This window comes from Somniosus microcephalus, chromosome 11, assembly GCF_052327205.1.
Source record: "Somniosus microcephalus isolate GS21.2 chromosome 11, FLI_Smic_1.0, whole genome shotgun sequence".
Classification (NCBI taxonomy): domain Eukaryota; kingdom Metazoa; phylum Chordata; class Chondrichthyes; order Squaliformes; family Somniosidae; genus Somniosus; species Somniosus microcephalus.
The window spans coordinates 207996751-208016410 of NC_140997.1; the positions used below are offsets into that span (position 1 = coordinate 207996751).

A 19660-nucleotide genomic window follows, 5' to 3' on the forward strand; every position below is an offset into this window, starting at 1 on the left:
CTGGTATTCGGAATAGCATCAGCTCCTGCAATCTGGCAAAGGGCAATGGACCAAGTCCTGCAGGGGATCCCAGGTACTCAGTGTTATCTTGATGACATCATCATTACTGGCAAGAATGACAACGACCACCTTTCCAACCTTGAACAGGTGCTCATCAGGTTACGGGAGTGTGGGCTCCGAGCGAACCGAGACAAGTGTGAGTTTTTCAAAAAGGAAATCTCATACTGTGGACATGTGATTGACAAGGATGGTTTACACAAGTCTCCAGACAAGATTGATGCTGTGATTAATGCACCAACACCTGAGAATGTGTCTCAGTTGAGATCATATCTTGGACTGGTGAACTACTATCACAAGTTCTTGCCCAACCTATTCACAGTGTTACATCCACTAAATGCACTGCTACAGACAGGGTCACAATGGAAGTGGAGTGACAGCTGTGAACAAGCTTTTCAAGAGAGTAAAAGACTCATTACTTCTACCTATTCGACTAGCATGTGATGCTTCACCCCATGGCATTGGTGCCGTGTTGTCACATAAGTTCCCAGACGGCTCAGAAAGACCAATAGCCTTTGCTTCAAGATCATTGACTACAGCTGAACGCAATTATGCACAGATTGACCGAGAGGCTCTCAGCCTTGTGTGGGGAGTCAAGAAATTCAACCACTGCTTGTATGGTCAACAGTTTACTCTGTTAACTGACCACCAGCCTCTCGTTTCAATCTTCAACCCAAGGAAGGGCGTTCCAGTGATGACGGCACACCGGCTACAGCGATGGTCACTCTTCCTAGGGGCTCACCTGTATGACATTGAATACAAGGGGACCAAGCAACATGGCAACGCTGATGGTTTGTCACGTTTACCACTGCCGACCTCAGAGAACTACAACAGTTGACTCAGCAGAGGTATTTCACACAACAATAGTTGAGCAGCTACCAGTGACAAACTCCCTCATTGAAAATGAAACACACAATGACCCTACATTGTCAAAGGTTTATGACATCACTGTGAAGGGATGGCCAGCGCATGGTGACTCATTGTTTCCAGCATTCTCAGCTAGGAGGGAGCAGTTATCAGTGTGTCGGGGAACACTGATATGCGGCTCACGAGTTGTGATTCCTCCCAAGCTTCATAACTGAGTGCTAGATGAACTGCATGAAGGCCACTTAGGTACGGTAAAGATGAAAAGCCTTGCCCATGGTTACGTGTGGTGGCCGGGAATTGACAAACAGATCGAGGACCTGACAAAGAGCTGCTCAGGATGTCAAAAGGTCCAGAACGCACCACCACAAGCCCCTCTCCATCCATCCACCTGATGCACCTGTACCTGTACAGTCTCATCACCATGGCAACGTGTGCACATCGACTTTGCTGGACCGTTCATGGACTCCATGTTCTTGATTGCAGTCGATGCACATTCCAAATGGCCCGAGGTCATTAAAATGAAATTAACTACATCTGAAAAGACCATTTCAGTTCTGAGGACCATGTTCGCTAGAAATGGCCTACCAGAACAAATCTGCACAGACAATGGACGACAATTTGTCTCTGACGAATTCCAAGGTTTCATGAGGAAAAATGGAATCAAGCACTACACATCTGCCCTGTACCATCCAGCTACAAATGGCTTGGCAGAAAGATTCATACAGACTTTCAAGAAGGCCATCAAAGCAATGTACAGCGAGAATCTACCATGCAACACAAGATAGACAATTTCCTCTTTGCTTATCAGAATGCAGTACACGCAGCCACTAATCAGACTCCAGCGATGATGTTTCTGAACAGGAACCTGAGATCTCGCATGGACCTTCTTAAACCGAATGTACGTCGTGATGTAGAGAACAAACAGTTCAAACATTTGAATGCTAAGCCAACAAGAAGCTTCAGTGTGGGACAGTCAGTTCTTGCTCGTGATTTCCAGACAGAAAAGTGGCAACCAGGGACAATATCCACAAGAGAGGGACCACTGATGTATACAGTGGATGTGGGAGAGAACGTTTTGAGATGTCATGTGGACCAAATTCTGGATGTTCAGGTGGAAAACACCCCTATACCTCGCCCAAACTCACCTGACATGGAAACAGACACTCCTGATTCATCAGCATCAGCACCAGACTCATCCACAGCTGAGAGCTCTACCTGTGCTGATAGCTCACCTGATGCACCTGTACCTGTACAGTCTCATTCTCCAAAGCAAAAGAGTCTGGAGAGACGTTACCCAGAGAGGCAGAGGAGGCCTCCCCAGAGACTTTACTTGTAAAAAGGGCTGTTGACAAAATAAAATGTTATGTTGGAATTTGAATTTTGTTACTTTTAAGAAAACCAAAAGGTTACTGTAAAGACAGGCTCTGTATGTTAATTATAGAAATTTTGCGTTAATATACTATTAAACTAAAGGGGGAGGAAGTGTAACGTATACAACATTGAAGGGACTACTTTGTTTTGCGGATGTACATCCTTAGTTGCGAGCGTATATAACAGACGCGTATCGATTTGTATAGTCAGTGCCGAAGTTCCAGTTAACCAGTAAAGATCACTTGAAGTTACTGTCAGTCTCTGCTACTTTATTATTTTATGTAGTTGTGTATAGCGGTACAAACACAACAACATGATTTAAAAATCAGGATCCGATTTGTGCAGATTACTGAAATTCCATTTCAGTTTACAATGAACAAATTGGAGAAATTGAAATGCAGTCGCTTTCCTTTACATACAAATTGAAGTCTATAAATAGCACAGGACGCTACAACCTTAAAGCCTATTTGCCCAATGCTAATGGTCACTCATTTTTCTTCTATTGTTATAGATGGACAACCTCTATATAATCCTGTGGAACAGCCTTTGTACACTCCTACTGCAAACCATGGGGTCAATCCAGCCTTTGTGGATCCAGTGAAACCATATATGTGAAAATGTGACCAGCTCTGCCCTCAAATGCTTAGGCCTGCTTTCATTCATCTCATTATTCTATTGTACACAAAATCTCTTCAGCACTTAGAACAAGCAACCGCACTACTAAGTATTGGCCTTTAAAGCTACAGCAAGGAGAATTCCTCTCTGGAGCAAAATTTTTATTTTTCAATATGGGCCTACCCCAACTACCCATTGGAAATGGATGCTCAGTGTCTGGAGTGCCGGTACAGGCATGATGGGCCAAATGGCCTCCTTCTGTGCTGTATCATCCTATGATTCTAATTCAGGCCCTCCAGTCACAATACAGGGAGGCCTGCTAATTTTGCATAAAAGTCAGCCTCAAAATGAATCCAGTGCAGTTTGTGCTCATTCACGATGCCTCAGGTTAAGCTCTTTGTGCAGTAAGTCACAGAGACGCCCTGTTGCTTCTTTGCTGAAGTGCCCTCTGATTAGGCACATCTCCTCAGAAAGGTCATCATAACACCTGTGCTGCCTGTATGTTCTATGAGAGGGGTTAATACCTGGTGAACTGCATCCTCCTTAAATGATGCCTGACTCTCCTTGGCTCCATTCAGTGCTGTTCCTCCTCCTCCTCCTCAATGCTAACAGTATAAGTTGGTAGGCCCATAAAGAATACCATAATAGCTCCTGAGAAGCTCTGACAGTGGGTGGGGGGAGGGGTGGAAATCTGAATAGATGCCAGTGTGCTGATCCTGCCAGAAACAGTCAGAAACAAGTAAAGGATTTTGTAGTCAGAAATCCAAAAAAAAACTTTAAAAAGTGTTTCCCAGTTGTACAAATCTTTGTGTCTCTGTGTTGTCACACTGCTTGTCAAACATCCAGTACTGGATGAGCAGAAATTTCCTCCAACTAAATACTGGAAAGACCGTTCGATCCTCGCCACCAACTCCAACCCTCTCCCTGGCCACTGTCTGAGGCTGAACCAGACTGTTTGCAACCTTGGTGTTGTATTTGACCCTTCCGACCACATATCCAATGCAGTACTAAGACCGCCTATTTCCACCTCTATAACATCGCGTGTCTCCACCCCTGCCTCAGCACATCTGCTGCTGAAGCCCTCATTCATGCCTTTGTTACCTCTAGACTTGACTATTCCAATGCTCTCTGGGCCGGCCTCCCAGCTTCCTCCCTCCATAAACTTGAGCTCATCCAAACTCTGCTGCCTGTATCCTAGTCCTGTTCACCCATCACCCATTTGCTCACTGACCTACATTGGCTCTCGGTCCGGCAACGCCTCAATTTTAAAATTCTCATTCTTGTTTTCAAATCCCTTCATGGCCTTGCCCCTCCCTATCTCTGTAATCTCCTCCAGCCCTACAAAACCTCCGAGATCTCGGTGCTCCTCCAATTCTGGCCTCTTGCGATTCCCCGATTTTAATTGCTCCACCATTGGTGGCTATGCCTTAAACTGCCTAGGCCTTAAACTCTGAAATTCCCTCCCTAAATCTCTCCATTCATCTCTCGTCCTTTAAGACGCTCCTTAAAACCTACCTCTTTGACCAAGCTTTTGGTCATCTGTCCTAATATCTCCTTATGTGGCTCAGTGCCAACGCTCCTGTGAAGTGCCTTGGGACGTTCTACTATGTTAAAGGCGCTATATAAATGCAAGTTGTTGTTGTTTAAACTTTTCAGACACTTCGTGCTCAAAAATCCCACAGCTGCCGTACCTCATATATCTTAGCCTAATGTACCCAGCACGTATTGACAAAGCGAACCCAGGAAACTTGCAGCTGCTATGTCACTGGCCCTTCCGCTAACATATACAAATCTAGCCAATTGGGCTTGGCAGACTGATCAAGGGAAGACTTTAAAAGCGCAAGGGAACTCGGAGCGGAGGAGCGTTTTAATGGCACAAAATGGATGGAAACAGTTTTCACTCGATTTCCCTGCTATCGCGCTAAAAATGGTGAGGAAATTTCCCCTCCCACAATGTTTAATAGAGCTCGCTACATTCCATATCAGTTTACTATGTTTGGACGTTTTTACTTCAGTTTGAATCTTGTTACAGTCATTTCCTAGCTTATTGACATGTCAAGGTTAAAGGTTATATCCAGAAAAATGTAGGGAGTTCAGGTGCAGCAAACAAATAAGCTGGATTCACAACCTGTGACCTTTAGCTGCGTTGGAGTGGTGATGCCATATGAGTTTTGCTTTAGACTGTGTGATTACATATTCATTCAGTAGTTGCAAATTTACAGTGTGTTTTGGAAATAATATGCAATGCACTTTTAAGATCTGTACTGTTTTTAACAAACTGCTTATTTTGATCTTTAATTAGATTTTGTTATGTACTTCAGATTTTGTAATTTTTACAGAATTGCTTGGCTTGTGAGTGAAATTAAAATACATAACAAATATCTTTCTGTGTTGCAAGTAATGATCTTAAGAACTATTCAAAACTTTGCAAACATATAATAAACACGCTTTATTTCCCAGCATTTCTGTGCAATGTGTAGAGTTTCTCTGCTGTAGGAATGCACAACCCAGCTGCTGTCCAAACCTGAAATAAAGAAAGAAAGATTTGCATTTATGTAGCGCCTTTCACAACCTCAGGCTGTCCCAAAGCGCTTCACAGCCAACAAAGTACTATGGCCCAGATATTCGGGTCGGGGGCTTCCCGCGAGTGTAAGCCCTCGATCTGCACTTACCTTGCACGCCGGCCGTTGAGCTGTAGGGCCCCATGAAATTCCAATCCGGGGCCTGGCCCAGCTGCCGGCGCGCAGTGCTTGTGTATCCCAAGGGCACAGTTAGTTCGATGCGTCCCCTGGGATCATGTGGGCCATGGGCAGCCAATCGGAGCAGGGAATGCTCCATTCCTAAGTCTGACAGGAAGTGCTGTCAAGACTTATAAATACTACAGCCCCAAAATAGCACTAAACATTCAAATAAATTTTTAAAAAACATCACATTTTTTAAATAAACTATAAATTACATGAAATAACTATTTTAAACAATAATTTAAATTTTTGAAAAAAATCATTTTATATTCTAACGGGGCTAAAAATAAACTTACCTTGCTTTAAAGTATTTAAAAATAATAAACCTGTGGAAAAAATGTTTTAATTTTAATTAATTGACCACTTACCTTGTAAAAAGCAGGCCTTACGCCTGCTTTTTACATTTCTAAATCCTGCAGGCTTATGATCCCGGAGAAACCTGTAAAAAAAACGTAAGTTTGATGCATACGCGCAGGCTCCCCCGCGCACACGTTCAACCTCTGAACCTCTTCGTTCAGAGGAACGGAAGTGCCGGTTTCCCGCGCATGCAGGAAACCAGCACTTCCATCGGGCCTACGGGTGAGTACCCCGTGCGTACTCACCCGTGGAGACCCGAATAATGTGTAGTCACTGTTGCAATGTAGGAAACACGGCAGCCAATTTGCACAGAGCAAGGTCCCACAAGCAGCAATGGGATAAATGACCATATAATCTGTTTTAGTGATTTTGAAGGATAAATATTGGCCAGGACACCAGGGAGGACTCCCCTGCTCTTTTTCGAAATAGTGCCAACTCATGGGGCAGGCGGGGCCTCATGGGTTTTAACGTCTCATCTGAAGGACAGCACCTCCAACAGTGCAGTGGTGTGTCAGCCTAGATTTCGTGCTCAAGTCTCTGAAGTGGGGCTATTAATGAACCATGACTGACACCTAAGAACACCCTGGAGATAGTGACAGCCTGGGAAATTACTGTGGCAACAGATGCCAGGGAGAACTTCTAAGAACATTGGTGGCTTCTGGAGTGGCAGCACCACTGCTTCCATAGAAGCAGGACAATGTCACAGGACTTGCAAGAGCTGAGTGGGACTATTCAGTTATAATGATCAGTAGCATTTCCGAGCCTGTGCCCCGCACCAGTGAGTTGCAAAGAGTAGGCACAGAAATCACTGTCTCTCCAGATTTACAGTGAGCTTCTTTAAGATCCTCTTCAATGTCTTCACATGAAGGAACTCCAGACATGCGCCTGGCACCCTTGCCACTGCAAAACAAAGGCTGTTCAGTAGCTGGTCCCTCTGGAACATTACTACTTTGAGACGAGAGTCACCTCAGGTCTCTACGGCTCCAAGGGAATTATCCCAGCCATGCTCTGCTCAATCTCAGCTCGCTCAGGGAATGTCGCAGAGGAATAGTGGATTAGGAGTTAGAACAAATAGGTTAGCTAGCATAAAGGGGCGTCATGAGGCACAAAATTTGGATCTGTAGCGCCCATTTTTCAGGTGCTACGAGTGCCCTTAATGGTCCAAAATGGCGTCTGCAGCACTTGCGCACACTTTTGGTGTGAGTCACGCCCGACGCCATATTGGTGAGGGCGTTAGTGCGCCCGCAGTGATCATCCACTGGAAGTATGCAGGGTAGGCAGATCATGACGTCAATCAGCATGTAATACTGATTTGACGCCAGCGCTGCCATTTTGGAGCTTAACGCTCCAGCGAACACCCTCTCATAAGCTCGCACAGCTGAACAAGCATTCAGCAGCAGGAAGGACCCCCCAAACCAGCGCTATTTAAAGGGATCATCAACAACTTTCCGGTTAGTTGGTGATTGAGTTCTACTGGTTGTTGCTACGATTGTACAAGTGTTTGACACTTTCTAGAGTTCTTTAAACTTGCTAAAGTCTACAGGGAGTGGTGTGGCAGATGCTGACGGACTTTGTCTTGACTTCAAGGTTTCTGCACAAACCAGTTTCTCCCAGACATGGGTGCAGTAGTAGGCATTCGCCTTGGAATACAGCATGACTGGGAGAATAAGCAGAGGCGACACAGAGCAGGGCAAGCTGCTAGAAGAGGGAGGTGGAGGAGGGTGAGAAGGCCTCTCAGCAGGAGGCCATATCCGCCCAGGGTGTTGAAGGAGCAATTCTCCTACCTGAACCTCGGCGAGGATCAATGTTTGAGACGTCTGTGCTTCACCAAGGACGTCCTCACTGAAATCTGTCACCTGCTGCAGCCACAACTGCAACCTCAGTGCAGGGCGAGAACTGCATGCATGTCATGTTGTAGGTGTCGCATGTCAACTCTGAAATGTACTACAACCGAAACGGATTCCACTCCCTCAACGTCCAGCTGGTGTGCGACCATAGGCAGTGAATCATGCAGGTCAATGCCCGGTATCCTGGCAGCAGTCACGATGCCTTCATTCTGCAGCAGTCCGCAGTGCCATCAGCATTTGAGCCACCACGACAAACCAAAGGGTGTCTACTGGGTGACAAGAGCTATCCATTAACAACGTGGCTCATGACTCCGGTGTGCAACCCACGCCCACGTGGGCAGCATGCATACAATGAGAGCCATGCTGCCACATGAAACATCATAGAGCCTCATCATGAAACCTCTTAATTTCTCTTCTCTTTTGTTCTCTCCCAGCCTGGCCTCTTAATCTATTTCATTTCCTGTGCCTCTTTAGTCTTGACAAAGGATTTTGACCCGAAATGTTGACTCTAATTTCTCTCCACGGATGTTGCCTGGCCTGCTGAGTTTTTCCAGCATTTTCTGTTGTTATTTCAGATTTCCAGCATCTGCAGTATTTTGCTATCATCATAGAGCAGACCATTGGCCTTGCTGAAACAGCACTTCCCCTGCCTGGACCGCTCTGGAGGAGCCCTGCAGTACTCGGCAGAGCGGGCGTCAAGATTTGTGGTGGTCTGCTGCCTGCTGCACAACCTCGCCATCATGAGGGCACAGCCCTTGCCACCAGCTATACGGCGAGCAGCTGAGGAGAAGGAGGAGGAGGAGTAGGAGGAGGAGGAGGAGGAAGGGAAAGAGGAAGGGAGAAGGCAACTTGGACAGTCCCTTTCTGGCTGGGCTGTCCATGAACAACTCATCTGACTGCGATAGCAGTGAACGCAACCCCAATTCCCCGTTCACCAACAGTCCCACACCTTCCCTTCCCTCTGTCACTGACCATCACAGTGTCCCATGGCCACAATGCAAAAATAAAAGCCAACACAAAATAAACATTCCAAACCAAATTTATAAATCAAAGCATGCCATATTGCATACAAACGTAAACTAATAACCCTTGTGCATTCCCTTACTGCCTGTCTTCCGTGCTCCTATGCAGTGCTACCCTGGTGGCTGAAGCATGGCTGGTGGAACGCTGCTGACTTTCAGTGGGGGAGACTGCAGATGGCCTTGGAAGATGACCTCGAGCAGCTCTGGGCCCAGAAGGCCCGACTTCAGACTGCACCATCTCGTCATGGCCGGCAGCAGTCTGGCTGGCAGGCAACAGCAAGGACACTGGCAGAGTGGCAGTGGTGGGAGAACACAAAGCCCTGTGCAAAGTTGGTGCCAGACTCCTCCATGCTCCTTGACATTGTACGCAGGCTTTCTGGCAGGCCTACTAATGCGCCAAGCATTTCATTGTGCATGCCCATCTGCCTTCTTCTGCAGCCCGCCCCATCAAAGTGCTGATCTGAATCCTCTGCAGCAGAACTCGTGTGTGACCTCGCCCTCCGGTGAGCTGGCACCTGCACTATCCTTGCCCCCTGCCCTGGCTGCAGGCCATTTGTGCCCAGTACGTGCATATCCCGCCTCTATGCTATCCTCTAAATTACACGCAGTGTCAATATCTGAGCTGGTGGCTGCGAGTGTGAATCGAGTTACAGTGTTTCTTCATCATCAGTGTCTTGTTGCTCTTCCACCTGTTGCTGTTCCGCCACTGCCTGGTCAGGTGGCAGTTCTTGGGAATCTGAAAAGAGAAAGGCACAAGGATAAGGTTTTGGTCAGGGGAGTGGGGGGTAAGTAAAAGGTGCATGCTTACACCATCTGCAGCTTGTAAATCAAGAGATTGTGGGATGAGGGGAAAGTGGGATGTAAGAAGGAGTGTTAGGTATGATGATACCATCATCTTCTATGGTTTCAGCCCCGCCGCTGGCCACGGCCTCAGCAATGGCCCCTCCAATAATGGCAAGCACTGTCTCCTCCATGGGGGTAAGGACAGGCAGGCACGCCTGTCCCCGGCCAGTTACCTCCTGCTGCCTGCAGTTAAGAGCCACCTTGACCTACAACAGAGAGGGAAGTGTGTCAGTGAGTGTTGTGCAATGTGTTTGCGTAATATGGCTGTCATGGTTGAATAGCTGGCAGTGTGTGCAAGCTGTGAAATGTGAGTGTGAGGCTTGTAGCAGTGCTAAGTATGTGAGGGTGAGGAGAGCTATGAATGTGAGGTATGAGTCCTGAATGATAATTGTTGGTAGGTGAGTGATGAGGGTGTGGTGCATTGAGCAGTGGCTGAGGCTAGTGGGGCAGTTGTCAGGATTTGGCATTTGAAGATGCACTCACTGACCTTGACCACGTGTGTGAGGTAATTAAACTTCTTACGGCACTGCATCCAGGTCCTCGGAGCTTGACTCCTGGCATTGACCACCACGGCTATCTGCTCCCATTGCCTTCTGAGCATGTGTCTGGAGCCCCCCATGGATCTCCTCCTTTCCATCTCCTCCACCAAGGCCTCCAATGCAGTCTCGGAAAAACTTGGAGCCATTCCTCTGTGTGCCATTCCTCACTCTTTCCCAGGTCAGAATCTCTTCAACAACAACTCCCAACACCTTCTCCAGCCACAACGCACCTTCCGTTTAAGAGGTGCAGGCTAGCTTTAAGCAGTGCAGGCTAGCTTTAAGTAATGCTAGCAAGGTACAATTTTGGACCCCCACTGATGCCCGCAGCCAATCAACAGCACAGTTAGCACTGGCTGCATGCTGCAATCATTTTAATCAGCAGGCAGCACGAAGTTGATGTGCTGCATGCATTGGAAGCAATGGACGTCGGTTAATCGTGCATCGCGATCCCCGCGCCCATTTTCTGGGGCTATCGAATTTGGCCCCCATGGTGTTAAGAAGTAGTTGCAGATTGGAAGAATGGATTTTTGAAATGCATTCATTTCCTGGTGAATATTGTTATTTAAAGTAAATACAGCTTGATCACATAGAGTTGTGAGTTCATTTCTATGTATGCTTTCAAATGAAGACTTCTGTCTTATGAAGGAATTTGACAGAAGTCTTGGACAGTAAAGAATTTTGTGAGAATGTGGGGGGTCGGGGGAACAGGCAGATATAAAATGACTTTAATTTAGTGAGTCAATCTTCAGTTACTGAAAGCACTGGTCTATTAATTGTGTTCTCTTTGCTCTGGCAGCTTCTGTTTCACTTTCTCTCCTTCTGGTGCACATTTCTCATTCTGTGGGACTGCAGGTGCTTCCTCCCCCTCGTCATCAACACCTTCAGGTTACATAGTTACATAGAGATAGGAACAGGAGTAGGCCATTCGGCCCTTCGAGCCTGCTCCGCCATTCAATGAGATCATGGCTGATCTTCGTCTGAGATCATAGCTGATCTTACCAGTTCAGTACCCCGTCCCCGCCTTTTCTCCGTAACCCTTAATCCCCTTAGCCTTCAGAAATATATCCAATTCTCTCTTGAAAATATTTATTGAATTAGCCTTCACAGCCCTCTGTGGCAGGGAATTCCACAGGCTCACCACTCTTTGAGTGAAGAAATTCTTCCTCATCTCTGTTTTAAATGATTTGCCCGCTATTTTTAGACTGTGGCCCCTGGTTCTGTGCTCCCCGGCCATTGGAAACATTCTCTCTGAATTCAGCCTGTCCAGGCCTGCCATAATTTTATATGTTTCGATGAGATCCCCTCTCAATCTTCTAAACTCCAGTGAGTACAAGCCCAAACTATTTAATCTCTCTTCGTAGGTCATTCCCGCCATTCCAGGTATCAGCCTGGTGAATCGCCGTTGCACTCTTTCCATGGCAAGAACATCCTTCCGCAGATGGGGCGACCAAAACTGTACACAATACTCCAGATGCGGTCTCACCAGCACCTTGTACAGCTGTAGTAAGGTATCCCTATTCCTATACTCGAACCCCCTTGATATGAAGGCCAACATACCATTTGCCTTCAGAAGCAGCAATCCTTTCTTCATAGCAAGGTCTCTTCATACCAGGGCGGGTAGATGGAGTTAAGATACAGATCAGCCATGATCTAATTGAATAATGGAACAGGCTCAAGGGGCTGAATGGCCTACTCCTGTTCCTATGACCCTTGTTCCTATGTTATTAAGCACTCAACATGCTATGATGATCCTGGACATTATGCCTGGGCTGTACTCCAGCAGATTTATCCAGGGCCCTCAATGAGTCTTCAGAATGCCAATAGTCTGCTCTATGATACTTGTTATGGCTGCTTGGGCCTCATTATGACTGTTCTTCCCATCTGTCTGTGGAAGCCTTAATGGAGTCATTGGCCACGAGTCGAAGGAATAGCCCCGGTCAGCAATTAGCCATGCTATAGGTGGCCTTGAGTCAGGAGAGCTGGAATGGTGGATTGTTGCATAATGAAAGATTCATGGTGGATGCCCTACGTATCTGGCATTGACGTGTAGGACCACATGATTAGCATAGCACACTTTCTGTTAATCAAATGCAGGGTAAGAGTGTAAGGGGTTTTCCGCGAGAGATTTCCCTGAGGTTTCTCTCTCTCGAGGCCTCTCTCTCTTGCACAGTAAAACCTTGAGTGGTTCAACCCACTCGCCCCTTAGATTCTATACTCTGGACTTAGGCGCAGGAACTACAATGTAGAGAAAACTCTTGTAGACCAAGTTTGATGAAACAAAATGAAATTTTATTGCATAAGGAAAAATATCAAATCAAATGCAAGCAGATAAGGAAGTACATGGGAGGGAAAAACACACAAACAAATCATAACGACACAGTACTAACTAAAGCAAATACAGGCATCTTATACTCTACAAAGATCATCATGAAATAAGGAAACACACGGAACATTGAGGGACAACAACTCATGTTAATTGTACCCTTAAATCCACCCCCTTATTAAACCTATCTAGATCTGATTGTGAAGGGCCAGGAACATGCTCACCAATCCCACTAGGAAGTGCAAGGTTTGGAAATCGAGTCTGTGTTTTGATCCCTTCAGGCGTTTTGTCTCCACGTGGATCGTGGAGCCCCTGCGAGCTGCGCCACACCTCTCTCCTGAGGTGGGGGTCGGGGGCAGCTGGACACCGGCGGGCCTGGATGTCAGCGGGGTCGAGGATCGTCGGCTCGACCCTGGTTAGAGGAGCCTTGGGCTGGCTCCCATCGCTTCTTCAGTTTTTTATCTCTTCTCCCGAGCCGGGGTGGCTGGAAGGTTTCTTCGCTTGGGACCTTTATTTTTTGGTCTCTTCTCCCAAGTTGGGTTGATGGCCTCTCGTTCCGGCAACGGCCCGGGGATGGTCGATGATCTCCCGATGTGCTTCCCCGGGGCGGAACGCCAGCTTCGAGACGGCCTTCTCGATGTTGGCTTTCTTCTTCTTCCTGCGATTGCTTGCTTCTTCTTCTGGGTGTCCGGATTCAAGCTGTGTGTCTGAGCTCAAGCTGCAAGCTTGCAACTGTCTGTGTTCCAACTCGCTTTCCGCTCTCCCCAACTGCCAAAAAGTCTTCCAGATATACTTTCTTCCAGAAACCTCCGTCTCCCGCCCAAAATCAGATTAGTCTTTGTTTTAATTTTTGGCGTGCTGGGAGCACAGTGGGGTAGTCATTATATTTTAAAATGTCTTAAACGGCTGGTAACAGGCCCATCACTGGTCTGGAATTACCTTCATTGTTTTTAATGGCCTGCTGATCTCGTTATCTAGTCCTGGGTGCTGTTCTCATGAATATGAAATTGTCCCCTTTTGTCTGGGGCAACATTTTGATGGCCTCTGTCTCCAGGCCGATCTTGACTGGATCTGCATCTAATCCATATGCATACGTGTGGGTCTGGTTTCGTTCTCTCAGGAACGGCTTCCAGAACTTACTGTGGGTTGAATCCACAAAGCTGTCTGAGGTTGCGCAGGAACCATTTTAAAGTGTCCCAATAAGCTGGTCACATGGTATGGTGGCCATTTTGTATGCCCCTTTTTCTGGGCTTCTTTTAAAACAGTCTTTAAAATCATGGCCTCTTCTGCCATTTGACCCTTATTAATATAAAGTCCAATTTTGCGAATCCTACAGGAGTTCACAGGAGGCTTTGAATGTCACATGAGTGTTAAGGATCAACTGTTAGTCAACCTTCTTCCTTCTCTGGTTCACAACGACACGCTTCGAGTAAGCACAAGACACTTATGACACATGATCAAGCTGTATTTCGAAGAAGAGCAGGGGAGTCTCCCCAGTGTCCTGGTGGAGTATATGGAACAGACTTTATTGATATCCAGTATAATTGAACGGCCTAACTGTACACAGAGAGTCGCTTTCTGTTTCTAGTTCTATCCATTGAGACCTTTGAAGAACTGTTGAAAAACATACTCCTTAATACACCATATTTTGCTTACAGCAAAGGTACATGTCACAGATAAGACCTCATGATGCATCTATTCCTGAATCCTTTGAAAACAGTCTATTCACGTAAACAGTTGTAGTTCTTTACTTCAAAGATACTTTTCCCAAACAAGTCTTCCTGACTTAACCGTTTTCAAATCCTTTGAAGAGCAGGCTTTATTAACTATTATCTTTCTACAATAGTTAATAGATCCCGCTACCTATGTTTAATACCCTAGCCACCAAGGTTACACCTTAATCTTAAGTCACTGCAATTACATAGGGCTTTGGTGAGACTACACCTGGAGTACTGTGTACAATTCTGGTCTCCTTACCTAAGGAAGGATATACTTGCCTTAGAAGGAGTGCAGCAAAGGTTCACTAGCTTGATTCCTGGAATGAAAGTGCTATCCTATGAGGAGAGATTGAGTAGAATGGGCCTACATTCCCTGGAGTTTAGAAGAATGAGAGGTGATCTCATTGAAATAAATAAAATATATTTAGAGGGCTTGACAGGGTAGATGCTGAGAGGATGTTTCCCCTGGCTGGAGAGTCTAGAACTAGGGATCACAGTCTCAGGATAAGGGGTTGGCCATTTAAGACTGAGATGAGGAGAAATTTCTTCATTCAGAGAGTTGTGAATCTTTGGAATTCTCTACCTCAGAGGGCTCTGGATACCCAGTCATTGAGTATATTCAAGACTGAGAGCGATAGATTTTTGGACACTAAGGGAATCAAGGGATTATGGGAATCGGGCGGGAAAGTGGAGTTGATGTAGAAGATGAGCCATGATCTTATTGAATGGTGGAGTAGGCTCGAGGGACCATATGGCCTACTCCTGCTCATATTTCTTATGTTCTTAATCACTCGTGGCCGATGTCATTACTATTCTTTACTTCATATTAACATAGAAACATAGAAGATAGGAGCAGGAGTAGGCCATTCGGCCCCTCAAGCCTGCTCCACCATTCAATGAGATCATGGCTGATCATCCAAATTCAGCACCCTGTCCCTGCTTTCTCCCCATATCCCTTGATCCCTTTAGCCTTAAGAAATATATCCAACACCTTCTTGAATATATTTAATGAATTGGCCTCCACTGCCTTCTGTGGTAGAGAATTCCACAGCTTCACCACTCTCTGGGTGAAGAAATTCCTCCTCATCTCAGTTCTAAATGGCTTACCCCTTATCCTTAGACTGTGACCCTTGGTTCTGGACTCCCTCGCCATCGGGAACATCCTTCCTGCATCTAGTCTGTCTAGTCCTGTTAGAATTTTATAAGTTTCAGTGAGATCCCCTCTCATTCTTCTAAACTTCAGTGAATATAAGCCCAATTGACCCAATCTCTCCTCATACGTCATTCCTGCCATCCCAGGTATCAGCCTGGTGAATCTTCGCTGAACTCCTTCCATGGCAAGAACATCCTTCCTCAGATAAGGCGACCAAAACTTCACACAATACTCAAGGTGTGGTCTCACCAAGGCCCTGTACAATTGCAGCAAGACATCCTTGCTCCTGTACTTCTTTGCACAAGCTCGGCTCCTGTATGACACTCAACACTAAAAGCAGAAGACAAGCTATGCTTTCTTCTCATGACACTTCAAAGCCATCCTGTTTATATTGGAAAGCTTGTTGTTCCGAGATACAAGGAAGTTTGATTATTAATCCTGAACTCTCCAAGGTGTCCAATATACAACTCTCCAGGATGTCCAACAATGAGTTCCATCAGTTACTCCCAGCACCTGTATGAAGCTCACCAGCCTATAGAATTGCTTTGTTTCTATGGTTCCACTGGGAAGGAAATGGATAATGCAGCCCTCTTGAAGAGAGCATTAGTGACATTCTTGATGTAGAGTTGAGCTGCTAACTGGCTAATGTGGCACAGGTCCACTGATGTTGCCTGGAAGGTTACAAATAAAAGATGTTCAAGGCAGAGATGACCTGAACTGGTACAGACAACGCTGTTCTCCTTGTGGAAATGGGCTGCAGGTTTTCAGCCAGCAGTTGACATATTTCCCCGTGGGTAAGTGTAGCTTTCTGAGGCACAGATGTTCAGGAGAACTTACCTAAGACCTGCTTGGTCTGTAGACCTTGGTGATTGAGTGTCAACATATAGGGAAGAGATGCTTTTTTATGCTGCCTGACTCCAAGAGCCTCTAATCTGAGTCTCTTGAATGACCTCATCCTCTTCCTATTTACAACATAAAAATAAATCTATCCCGCTGGAGAAATCCCTGTCTAGAGTGCCAAGCAGTATTTTGAGCAGTGCCGAGTAAAAGTAGCAGCAAAAGTCTTGACTCAACTCCCACATTACTTTAAAGAACGCTATGAAGGTAAACAAATACCAACTTCAGTATGAGCAATCAAAATAGTCACTTCCAAGCTGTGTCCACCTCGGGGATACCTGCTGCAGTCTCTACCACCACATTTATAGTGGTCTTAATTATTTGGGCCATGTTTTTGGTGCCAGTTGAGGAGAAAGGGTTAGAGCGACTGCCATGCCCCCTTGATATTTTTACAAAGGGCGCTAAGCAATTCTGGGGGAGGTCTTAAGGCTACTGGCAAATTTTTGGGAGGCGAATGCTGGTGCAATTTTTTGGGGCAGATTTGAGGCAGTTGCCTCCAAAACTTCATTCTGTTCTTTTTACCCCGCAACTCAGTAGAGAATCTGCCACCCACCGCTGACCCCTCCCCCCCCAGCCCCCCCACCCACCCCCCAGCCCCCCCACCCACCTCACCCCCTAGCCCCCACCCACCCCCCCCAGCCCCCCCACTCACCCCACCCAACCCCACCACCCCTAGCCCCCCCACCCACCACACCCCCTAGCCCCCCCACCCACCCAGCCCCACCACCCCCTAGCCCACCCACCCCACTGCCCCCCCACCCACCCCACCCAGCCCCACCACCCCCTAGCCCCCCCACCCAGCCCCACAGCCCCCCCACCCGCCCCGCCCCCACCCCACCAGCCCCCCCAGCCCCACCCACCCACCATCGACCCCATCCACCCCCCACCATCGACCCCATCCACCCACCCCACCCACCCACCCACCATCGACCTGATCCACCCACCCCACCCACCAGCCCCCATCCACCCCACCCAACCCCACCACCCACCAGACCCCACCCACCATCGACCCCATCCACCCCCCCACCCACCCCCATCACCCCCCACCCATCCCACCCAACCCCACCACCCCACCATCGACCCCATCCACCCCCCCACCCACCCCACCCAACCCCACCAGCCCCCCAAGCACCATTGACCCCACCAGCCCCCCCCCACCCACCCACCCCATCTACCCCACCCCCACCCCGCCTCATTGTCGGAAATGAGAAGGGTTCCATTCCACAGCATTTACGCCCCTCACAATTAATGTCATTCCCTCTGGCAATGATATCCAGAAGCATGGGTTCAGCTTTCACACGTATGCTAATAACACCCACTCCTGCATTAACTCCATGGTTGTTGCCACCATCTCCAACTGCTTATCGAACACTGAGAGCTGGTGCCAGCCAATACCTCCTCCAGCTTAATCTAGGCAAAGCTAAAGCTATTCACCTATGTGCCTCCAGCCTCAACAACATTTCCTTCCTCGTCTGTCACCTCAAGCTCAGCCCAGTGATGCAGAGCCCTATTCACCTCCAAGCTCAGCTTCTTTTCTCACATTTGATCTGTCACTAAGACCATTTTCTTTCACTTCCACAACATCACCTGCCTTTGCCTTTACTTTTCCTTTCCACCACAGAAGCCTTAATCTGTGCATTTCTCGCTTCGCGACTGGACTTCTGGGCAACCTTTCGTACTTAAAGTTTGCCAAAGAGGAGGAGGATCAGAAGAGGCATTTCAGGCAAGTGATTTGGGCACCTTAAGGCGTTACTTATGATCTATGCTTACAATGCCACCCATGTTTGTGGGCAAAAGCCTATCTGGACATGTCTGAAGAAACTTGCATGTGGATACAATGACCAGGAATTTCCTTGGAATTTCCTTGGAGCTACTGTCATTCCACCACTGTAACTTTGGCAGAAACCCCTTCATGGCCAGGGTCCTCTCCTTCCAAAGAGTCAAGGGTTGCAGCTTTGATGACTTTCTGTCTGCATGTGCTGGTTACGTGCGGATTGCTTCTGCAAGGTGACGGAAAGGGAACACGTGCATCATCCAAGAGCTCAGTTCAGCAGCGTGTGTCTGTGAACATGTAGCATGCACTACCTTCCCCATAAGGTCTTAAACGGTTGACAAAGAAGGCCCACCATCACCTTCTCAAGGGCAACTAATGATGGACAATAAATGCCAGCTTTGCCAACGATGCCTATATCCCAAGCATGAATGTAAAAAATATATATAAGACTAAATGTAAGAGATTTAGGAGAGCAGGTATTCTGCCCTTGCAGCGCGTTCCTATGCAGAGCTAGACAGGTAGCTAACAACTTGATATCTTCCCATAAAAATCACAAGGCTTGACTTTTCTTGTAAACTTTACTGAAAGATTCTTATTGTGAAACTGAAATACAATACAGAAATGGAAGCACACAAGCACATAACTGATATGCATACACAAATTTAGGTACGCCTGAGCAACACAGTACATTTGGCATGTAACTTACCAAAACACGTGGAAACACAGCTTACTGTGAATATACATTTAGCAAACTGAAAGGCATTCTCTTACATTCACTTTAAATTAGCCCTGTACATAGTGCATCAAAATACAGCTACAAGTTAACCAGCTAGACAGAGAGCGAGCACTTCGCGGCTAGCTGTGTAAGTTTGCTTATAGAGAAAAGTTACAAACTAAACATTTTCTGCAAAATATAGTGTACACTAATCATCTATGACATTCTCAAGTACTTACAGACAAATAGTGTCCAAGGCTGGAGCGTGACAACAATATAACTTCCCAGACCATGTGTGGCTGCAGGTCTGTGATATACAGTAGCTTACTTTACTGCACTTTACTGTGCTTTACTGCACTTTACTGCGCTTTACTGCACTTTACTGCGCTTTACTGCACTTGCTAGGTACCAAATATCCACTAGGTGGCGGCACACAATGGAAATCGACCCAAATTACTCAAACCCCTGAATTAACTGGAAAACTAACATAAATTCCAAAAGGAAGGTGTAGTGTCTGAGGATCAATAATACTCAGACTGCAGGAGAACAATAAAACAGGTATTTACTGAACAGAGAGTAATTCAAGACTGACGTACAGAAGCCTGCTATGGCTTTATATACAGGGGTGGTCACTGCTGGTACTGCAGTATAGAATCAGTTCTTCTCTTAAAGGTACATACACAACAATTCCTCCCCTTTTAGATAAACAGTACATAACATTCATTTAACAACTAAATAATAACTAATTACAATTACAATTTTCTCTGTACTATATACATCAACTGAAATAATCATTTATAAGTTCAGTCTTTGAGGAGGCT

The 19660-nt window shown here is 46.6% G+C and overlaps 1 protein-coding gene across 1 annotated transcript in view; it reads left to right on the forward strand.

Annotated features, from left to right (window-relative positions):
* The window catches only part of LOC147111163 (uncharacterized), a 62963-nt gene extending 57672 nt beyond the window's left edge, over positions 1–5291 (forward strand). Inside the window, exon 5 of the mRNA XM_086001781.1 lies at positions 2807–5291. Within this exon, the coding sequence (XP_085857907.1) occupies positions 2807–2910 (104 nt within the window). The 3' untranslated portion in view covers positions 2911–5291. The remainder of the gene's footprint in view (positions 1–2806) is intronic.
* The last annotated feature ends 14369 nt before the right edge of the window (positions 5292–19660 follow it).